The sequence below is a fragment of the Phoenix dactylifera genome, chromosome 14 (assembly GCF_009389715.1).
Source record: "Phoenix dactylifera cultivar Barhee BC4 chromosome 14, palm_55x_up_171113_PBpolish2nd_filt_p, whole genome shotgun sequence".
NCBI classification, from domain to species: Eukaryota; Viridiplantae; Streptophyta; class Magnoliopsida; order Arecales; family Arecaceae; genus Phoenix; species Phoenix dactylifera.
The window spans coordinates 11,238,078-11,248,287 of NC_052405.1; the positions used below are offsets into that span (position 1 = coordinate 11,238,078).

The window sequence follows — 10,210 nt, forward strand, 5'->3', positions numbered from 1 at the left end:
AATAGTAGTGTGTTGGCATCTACCAGAATACCAGTCTACATAGAAGGAAGCATGCATTTCCTATTGTTGGTTTTTTGAGGATGGGCTAGTCCGACTAAAAACATATAATATTCGAATGAGAGAACAGAGGAAAATGAAACTATCAGATAGTTTCTCCCTTTCCATCCCTCTCTTATTTGTGTTTTCTTAATACTATTCATGTCCAGAATCTTTCCTACGGAAAATTTAAGCGTTCTGAAGAGAGAAAAGTGAAAGAATTACTCACTTTCATCCTTTTCTTGCACCATAAATTTATATTTTTTTTTCGAGAGGCGAGGAAGACAAAAAGCCACCCAAAAAAAAATATTTACATAATTACAGAAAAGAGGAAAGGATTTGCGAATGTTATAGCATAGTACCTATATCTTCCCCAGAACAAATTCTATCCAACAGGAAAAAACTCTAATCCTACCAAATAAAATAACTTACTCGGCCCACAAAACAACAGATTTTTCAACAGTGATGAAAAGTCAGTGTGGTTATATATTCTTTATCCTTTGACATTCTGCTTCTTAGCCATTCTTCAACAAGTCATGATATATTCTTTATACTTACCCAAAGTTTTCCAAAGTCAGACATCTGCTTCTGATTGACAAGGAGAACCAATTGTTAAAGAAGCCAAGTCCCTTCAATGCACTGGCCGTGATTGAAGCCTGTTTACTGAGGAAGATTCTATAGCATTCTGTTCCTTCCCGCATACCCAAGTCATAGTTGTGAAGAGCACAAGGATGACAGATTGGGCCGATTCAGAAAAGGATCTCTTGCACCATAAACACTTGAACAATGACTTTTGTTCTTTGCATTATGATTAACATTCGACCTTGAGCGTATTCCAAGAGTAAATAAACACATGGTTAAATAGGGCTATCAACGGGCCGAGCTACTAGGGCTCGGCTTGATAAAAGCCCGGCTCAAGCTCGGCTCGTTAGTCAAACGAGCCTGAGCCCGAGCCCAAAATGAGGCCCGTTTAAATCCGAATCCCAGCCCGAGCAGCTCGCGAGCCCAAACGAGCCCAAATGAGGGCTTAGTCCAATTAATAATTTAATTGGGTCCCAATTAAACTTGGACTCAACCCAATTAAATTTTGTTTGGCTTAATCAATTTAAATCCCAATCTAATTGAACCTAGTTGGACTTAAATCAGACTCAACCCGAGCTAATCCAAATCCATTTAATTTCTTTAAATCGAATTGGATTGGTTCGAGTTCGGACTCAGCCCGTTAACCCGAACCCATTCTGTTAACCCTTCCCTCCACCTCCTCTTTTTTTTTTTTTAATCTTCTTCTTTCTTCTCGGTTTCTCCAGAAGATTCCAGCACCAGCGACTCAGTGAGGCCCCTTCCCCTCTTTCTTCTCCATTTCTCCCCCTCCCTTTTCCTCACTTTGCCGACTCCTTCGGACCTCCACCGGCGACACTACGACAGAGGAGGGGAGGAGAAGCCCTCCTCCACCGGTGAACCAGGGGAGGAGCCGAGGAGTCCCACGCATAGGAGGAGAAGCCCTCCTCCACCGATGAATCAGGGAAGGAGCCGAGGAGTCCCTCGCACGGGAGGAGAAGCCCTCCTCCACTGGCGAATCAGGGGAGGAATCGAGGAGCGGCAGTGCCTGCGATCGACGCTCGTGCCGGCAATGTTCGCGGCCGAAGCCGGCGGCTGCCGCATGCGACGAGGTGAGTCCATTCTTCTTTTTTTTTTCTTTCTTTCTTTCTTTTCTTCTTTCTTCTCTTCTTCTTCTTTTCTTTCTTTCTTTCTTTCTTTCTTTCCTTCGTTCTTCTCTCGACGACGAACCAAGCTCGGCTGCTCGTTCTTCTCTCCGATGGGGATGACCACGAACCGAGCTCAGCTGCTCATTCTTCTCTCCGACGGGGATGACGACAAACCAAGCTCGGCTGCTCATTCTTCTCTCCGACGGGGATGACGACAAACCGAGCTCGGTTGCTCGTTCTTCTCTCCGACGGAGATGGGGATGGGGCGGGCTCGGGCTCGCGCTCGCGCTCGGGCTCGGGCTTGAGCAAATGAGCTTTACGAGCTCAAGCCCGAGCCGGGCTGTGCCAAGCGAGCCCGAGCCTGGAAATATATGGTTAAACAATTTCATTTTTGCACTATTTCAAGGCAACTCATGAAACTTAAAATTCTATGTAATTTTCTTTATTTTATCACCTATCCTCCCTGGAAACAGAAAGCAATAACTAGATGGCTTGTCTAGTCCAAAGTAGCAGTGTCTTTCAAGTATGAAATTGTTTTCATGGCCTTTGTGATCTTTTCATCCAGTGCTCCAACGTTGTAGAGCCTGGCATATCCCTATTGGCAGAGATGTAACAAGTCTAACACAGCATGTATTCGAATTATTTCTTTTTTTAAAAACTCAAAAGCGCTTCTTGCTCCTTCCTCAAACTAGGGTTTTTGTCAAGTGTTAACTAATCTCCAATGTGAGAACTGTGCGGGTGTGTGTTTAGTTCCATATCGGTTATTCGCTGGATAGATTTTGTATACTTATATAGGATCAAGAAATCCAAATAATACCTTTCGACTAACTATTTTGGGTAAGATCCTGGATCGTGACATCTAAGACTATTGTTTGGTTTTATTTTAGCTTGCCATCATCTCCACTCTTTCACAAGTATTGAGACTTGGGAGTAAATAATTAATACCTTTACATAGCTTCATCTTCCCCGTCGCTTTTCTTTTGGGCAATTATCTCTTCCTTTTCTCTCCCGTTCTTCCTCCTGGCTTAGGGCTATGATATGGTAGGTGTCACAAATGATTTAGTGCATCCTGTTAGGTTTTAGCAAGACTAGAAATGGAGATCTTGGTCCTCTTAAGCCTTGAAGATTTTATTGTAAAGCTCAAAAAGTCCTTCTTACGACTTCCTCAAGTTAATAGCTTCTGCCAACCATTGTTAGGTTTTATCCATGGCTTCAGGGCCATTGTTAGGTTTTACAAGGGGGTATTGAGACTTGGGAGTAAATAATTGGTGGGGATGGAGGGTAGATAGAGAAAAGGGGGATTGGGGGGTTACATAGAAGATTTTGCACAGATCTCAAAGAATCTTGAAATCATTCAGCCATATGTTTGCACCAATCTCAAAAAGAGCATTTGGCGGTCTAATGATGGATTCGCGCAAAGGAAGGTGATTCCTTCTTTTGTGCAAAAGACACAACCCCAGCCCTTATTGGGTTTGGCTTGTATCTTTCTTACGAAAGAATAATTGATCTTCTTTTGCAGCATCGTCCATTGGACCATAACTCGCACAAATCTCAAAGCACCCCCCAAAATCATTCTGTTGTCCACCTGCACGGATCTCAAAGCTAGCATTATAAAGACAAATTTATAATATATTTTTTATATGATATGGGTATGTCCATCACTCGTGGTCACATGGACACTTAACACTCGCTTTATGTGTTTAGATAATATTTCTACTTCAAAAAACCCTATAAAACCAACAAGATCTAGAGATACAACTTGAGTTGGGTTAACCGAAAATAGCCTAATTGAATCCTTTATTTTGGTTAAGACAATGAATTGCTCAAGTAGATTGGATTTGGCTTCGCAATCATTTTTCCTTTCTTTTATAAGAATGTGGTGGTTATTCACAAATGACTTTTAGCTTAAGGGATTCTTATATAATTATCAATCTACTACTTAATTAGAAAAAGTATCAAAAATATGTGACTATTTGTTATGTTAGATACAAATTATTTGAAAATTTATTCATTAGTGGAAGTGGGTATTGTTTAATCATACAATTAGTATAATCATATAAATCATCATAACTAGTATAAACAAAAATATTCTTAACTTCCTTCGATGCCATATTTTATATTGCAAGCAAAAATTAGATCCATAATTTTTTTTTTTCACATAAGACTAACATAATTAACATTATTCTTTCTTTTGTAGCTGATTTTTTCTATATGATATTTTTTTATGAAAAAACAAAAATATTTTGACTTCCTCTGGTTCCTCATCTTATATTATATGTAAAGATTAGATCGATTCTTATTTTTCACATAACATTAACCTATGAGCATTATTCTTTCTTTTACACCTGAATTTTGAAATATGATATATTTTTTAAAAATAGGAGAAAAACTATATCTTCTATAACATGTACATTCAAATGCTAACGCTAGTTGCATGTCTCATATTTGCAATAAGAATGATATAAATTATAACATCTATATTCAAATGCTAACACTAATTGCATTTCTTAGACATGTAGTAAGAATGATGGAATATAAAATTTATAGTCTATTTTAACTGCTTTGTAATAATTATTATTGTCATGTCTTTAGAATTTTGATAATATTTAGATTTTAAGCAAGGTTTTTAAATCACGAGAGATCATGGTGAGTGACAAGATCTTGGTTTATCTAGACAAGCATCAAAAGTAAATTTGGAGAGAATTAAAATTTTCTTGATCTCAAGTAATATTTTGAAACTAAAAGATTTTGAAATCCATGACCGCCAAACATACTTAAACTTTGATGTCAAAATTTATTAGTTAAATTTCTATTTTAAAAATAAATAATAATCAGTAAATAATAATTTTTGAAAATATCAACTTATATATATAGCTGATATTTAACTAATATTGACTCAGAGTACCCACCCACTCCTACATGGAAGTCAAAACCTTGATATATAGCTATTTCCAGTTTCATGTACTGCACCAATCCCAGCCCTTAATTGCAGAACTCAATAATTAATATTATATTTATCATGAAAGAAAGCAATTAGGTTTTTCATTTTTTTCCCTAATATTTTTTTTAAAAAAAATTATGTAAAGGATTTCATAGGCGCATACGGAGTTGGAGCCTGATTTACGCCGTACTTTCTCAGCGGGCAAATTTATCTCATCATACTCTTATTAGGTGGCAGCCGGAGATCCAAATCCACCGTCCAATGTTCGGAACATGCCATCTCTACCGTACATTCGACCAGTGACATACCGCTATAATCAGGGGCATTTTCGTAAATGAAAATTGGGGGTCATCACGCCCTATAATATCGTCAAATTCTTCACCCGTTAGGGTTTTGTTGGGCCGAGGAAATCAAATCGAAGCACGTTCCATTTGTAAATTTCAACAAAATGGTAATTTCTCTCCGATTTCTCTTATTTTTCCGATTGCTGTGCTTGTAATTATTCTTTCTTAAAACCTAGCTTCTGCTTCTTCTTCTTTTCCCATCAGGACTAATCTGAAAATCCTGCGATTCGGGGTTATAAGAACGCAGGGATTTCGCTAGTCATATGAAACTTGATTAATGGAATGCATCAATTATTCAAAAAGATGACTTTTTTCGAGTTTTTTTGCTATAATATGAGCTGCTATTCGAATCCTTATACTGGATTTGGATACTAAACTTCTGATCGATTTTAAGCTGGCATATGTTTTGTAGTTTTAAAATTTTAGTCTTGGAACTTGGCTGTTGTTATATCAAATCAAGCATGAAATTTGTATCCTTTAGGGTTTTGTAGTTGCTTAAATTATTTTCTGTGGGATATATCGCTTGATTTCTTGGAAATATTATGCATTTTATAATTTTTAGTTTCTTAACTAGTTCTGGAAATGCTGATGCTTCATGGCATTGAAGTTGCATTTGCCGAACCATTTGGAGTGATGAGGTTATCTATGTTGCATTTCCTCTTAAGAGGCGTATGTGTATAAAATTTATAAGAAATGTACCTGAAGAATTTAATGGTATTGAACATAAAATTTATCATATTGCAGAAATATGAATCTTTTTTGAAGTGTTTAGTTGTATGAGGCTCTGAAGATGATCTTCAATAGCTTCGAAATAAGAGCGTGGTATGGGATAAGCTTGCTAGTGAACCTTTTTCCAGTTATACCTCAAGCCATCCTTTCTCAGTGTATAGTTTTGGTTGCATAGACTGTTGTAAGGCATGGCCTTTTAAATTATTTCATATTATTATGACTGTACAAGTGCTTATTGTACCTATGTTTATTTGTTGTTGTTTACAGCCCAAGCAGATTCATGAGATCAAGGATTTCCTTCTTACAGCTAGAAGGAAGGATGCACTCTCTGTGAAGATCAAGAGGAGCAAAGATGTTGTTAAGTTCAAAGTTCGTTGCTCCAAGTACCTCTACACACTTTGTGTATTCGACTCTGAGAAAGCTGATAAGTTGAAGCAATCTCTTCCTCCTGGTTGGTGGTCACATATCTCGATTCTCCCATTTTTTTTGGCATGAACACGTTGTTAGGTTCTTCTGAAGTCCTTTTGGCTTTCAAATGCATGCATGCTTATCCATTCAAGTGCATTGATTTCATGCATTACCTGCATGGTTGTACCTAAATTTATAATTGAGTAGGGAGTTTTGTGGGTGATATGCAAACAAGATTGAACCGATTTTTAAATTAGGTCTATATGGCATATAATGCTCTACTTACTGATCTGTACAATGCTCTCATTTCTTTGCTGGTTTTAGTAACAACATTTGAATTTCTGCATTAATACGTTAACGGCATTTGAAAGGATTTCTAAAGTAGATCTATATAACCTGTAACAAGAAAAGACCCCGCAACATGGTGGAAGTAATTTAAAAAAAGGATATGATTTTTAGTGCATTTCATGTACCTAACTAACTGAAGAGATGTGTGATAACAATGGCACGATTTGTCTAACATGAACAACTATCATCACAACTTATATTTTCCCCTATTCATCATATAGAATAGAACGATTGTTTTTACTCGATGGATGATCATGTGAATATGCATTACAGGTTTTGTAATATATGCTTGCACTTTTGGCCCTCTCAATTATAAGAAGACCGCTTAAAATTCTTTCTGAAAGCTTTCATAAAATTGTGCAGATGAATGAAGTGAAGTTTAAGTAAATTTATCAATAATAATAAACGTATTTGTTTTTACAATTTTGGCAACAAATGCACTTTCAATCTCCAACTCCTAATACTGCCAATTTATGTAAGTATATTAGAGAGTTCCCATATAAATGCTGAGGACATGCAGACATCATTGTCATATAGAGGCCTTTCTTGTGTTGATCTCAGTAGTGAGATACAATTCGAGGCTCACATGATTTCTCTTATTATATGGTACACAAATCAATTCTAAGCCTATCAATCTCATTTACATATTCAGAAATACTATATTTGTAATAGTTGATAGTTTATATTAGGCAACCCAATAGATGAGCATGTACCAGGGTGGCAAGAGGTCGAGACATGTCAAATTTAAGTTGGGTCAAACTTAGGATAATAACACATGCAACCTTTACTGAAACCTAACTTCACATGGGCCTGAAAGTTTTCGACCATAGCAAACCAAAGTTTGACTCCGATGACTCGATCCAATCTGATTATCCATAACTTTACTGCATATTATCCCAAATCCAAGCAACCTGACCTACACTCCTTGTGACCCAACCCAGTGGCAAGTTACCACATAACAGAAGGGACAGAGATCCATATCTCTATTTTTTTCTTAGACAGCGATAAGCAACACAACAGAGTGTGGCCTTCCCCAACACCCCTAATCCCCTGACTCTTGGTGAAGGAGGGATTTGATTCCAAGTCTTTTGCTACACCTACCAAAGACCATACTCTTTCAACAGATTAAAAGTGAGTAATCCATTGATCTTTTGTTTAGATTTGGACATGACCAAAGCACCAAATCCTATGCAAAAGGTTTACTTATTATACTATATATCCTATAATGCTCTACATACAAGTTCATGTAACTCTTTCATTTTTGTTGTTGATTTTAATAACTTTATTAGTAATCACCCTGCTTAAATATGATTAAGTTTGCTCTAGGTATATGCTTTTTAAAGTTGTTTATAGAAAACAGATCCATTTATTATATATTGGCGATATCCACAGACGTGAATTCAATATACTTACATGATATATATGTGTGTGAGTATCAGTCAGCATGCAGATGTTATCTTGCTTGGTGAATGCCTCCCTTTAAAAAAAATATATGAAATTGGTTAAGTTATGATATATCATGTGGAAACCCAAGGTCATCGTGATTAAGTTAATATTGTGTGCATGGTGAAAGCATGGGTTTGATAGGCAGAGGTTAGGTTCATGGCACCTAGAATCTCAAGATATCTAGACTGCCCTTATTGCCGCAATTTTTTGTAGATATCTAGGCTGCCATTATTTCCACCATTTTTTGTCCAATGGATGGCTAGTGACAAGGACACTGTTTCTTTGCCATGTTGTTAAGTGTTGCAATGGTGGCATTTTCATGGGGCAATCATTTGTTACTCATGGTGGCAATACAGGTGCCTGGATCCATGCAGTGGTATGTTGCCATTTGAGCAATGAACATCATGGGTTTCAGGCACATAATTTGATAATTTCTTAATTGTCTTTGTTTTATGATGTGCGACCTAAACATGGTGGCATTTACGACATGAAAGACCATATTGAAAAGCCTTATTCATTAGATAAAAGTAGCAGGTGGCCACCCGAACTTTACGAAGGTCACCCACATTGAGGCACTTTCTATGCATTGTTTTTTCTTCTACCAATGTTCTTTGGAAACTTCCATTGACAACTGGAGGATTGAGTGTCCTTCCAATAATATGTATGAAATTTTATTCTACCTTTGGCATTTTTGCCCTTGCTACCTAATTGCATATGTGGACCCAATTTATAAAGCTACTTGCAGTTCTAAAGGCGGAGTTTAGATGTCACAAACCAATGCAGCTAAAACCGAAAAGCACCTTGCCATTCTTGCTGTTTCTCACAAGTTCTTAGGTAGTAAAGAGTAGATTGACCACTACTATGCACTTATAGAACCCAAAACCAAGTGATTCTTTAAAGAAAGTTCCTAAGAGCTCTCTCTTGGATGAGGATGCTTATGTAGTTCACCTTCTACTGAAGGATATTTGGACAATTAACGGCGTTCTCCACAGCTTTCATGCCTATCATATACTCAGAAGGCAACCAACGAGCACACTGGTTGGCTGGCCATGGAGCTGCTGAATTAATGCTTTAGAGTGAAAATACTCTACTTCCATAGCTCTCCTATCGTGTAAATGCTAACAATTTTGACTGTGCTTTCTTTTGGAATTATTATTTATTTAGGCTTAGCCTGTATGTTACAGAAAAGAAAAAAGAAGTTTAACAGCTGGAGAAAAGAGAAACTATTGTGATGTCGTTTTTATATAGATAGCAATTGAAGGTCAAGCAAGGTTTAGAGAGAAATGGTTCAAACTGTATGGACTAGACTAGCCAAAAATTTTCACTCTATATGGTGCTTCATGGTCAACAACTTCTAGATGTTTCATTCTGTCTGGTTATTGTCTTCGCCAGAACCTGATGTTTTCCAGGTACTAACACATATATCCTTTGATTTTGTATGATTGGAAATAAGTTATAGCAAATTGATTTCTTTCAGAATCTTTGAGATGGTAGATATTGCTAGAATGCACTTTCAGAGTTTAGACATCTACAAAGTTTATTTTGTTGGCTCATTACCATATGATTATTGCTCAATGAGTTGCTCTATTGACCGTCAGATGTGTTGTCATTTGGGCTGCATGGTTATTGTAGGTTCTTAGCATGACTTTATTTTGTTTTTGCAGGTTTGAGCGTCCAAGAAATCTGAAGATAAAGCTGGTCCTGCAGCTTATCAGGCAAATCTCATCACGAGACTGATGTTGCTATACCTAGGATGCAGATTCAAGTTATTTCCATCGTTGCCTATTGAATATTGTTCCGAATGTCAGATTATACCTTTTGCTATTTTTCAGAGTGCTTGAAAAACTCGTGAAGAAACATCTAGATATTTACACAATTTTGTTGGATATTTGGACTGGATATTATGGGAACTGGTTTGTTTTAACTGATGTGTATCGTCTGATTTAATAGGTGATCAACTTTTCCCAAACTTAATTTGAAATTTCCAATCAAATATTCTCCACTTATCATAGAAAAGGAGAGAAGAGCAGTGGTTCATTTGCTTGTCAGGCCGTCGGTGTAATGTGCGGTTCCCAAATCTTTCCAAGGGTAAGTTTTCCTGATGAGCAAGAATGCTAGAGCCACTCTGTAACTTAAACTACTAGATTTATCCGGACAGTTTGAGTCTATTGCTGGATTTCATGATTCGGGCGGTTCAGGCAGTTCTATGTGGTCTTTTGCATAATAAATCCAAATTAACAAAGCCGAGCTCT

General features: G+C 37.1%; 1 protein-coding gene across 1 annotated transcript; it reads left to right on the plus strand.

Annotated features, from left to right (window-relative positions):
- Positions 1-5,016: 5,016 nt before the first annotated feature.
- On the plus strand, positions 5,017-9,932 carry LOC103714918 (60S ribosomal protein L38-like). The gene is made up of 3 exons (XM_008802387.3): positions 5,017-5,134; positions 6,024-6,207; positions 9,623-9,932. Exons 1-3 carry the CDS (start codon positions 5,132-5,134, stop codon positions 9,643-9,645), a joined length of 210 nt encoding a protein of 69 aa, XP_008800609.1. The 5' UTR covers positions 5,017-5,131; the 3' UTR covers positions 9,646-9,932.
- The last annotated feature ends 278 nt before the right edge of the window (positions 9,933-10,210 follow it).

Coding starts and splice junctions, on each gene's coding strand:
- LOC103714918 (XM_008802387.3), top strand. Junction 6,208..9,622: donor GAAGCAATCTCTTCCTCCTG/GTTGGTGGTCAC, acceptor TTGTTTTTGCAG/GTTTGAGCGTCCAAGAAATC.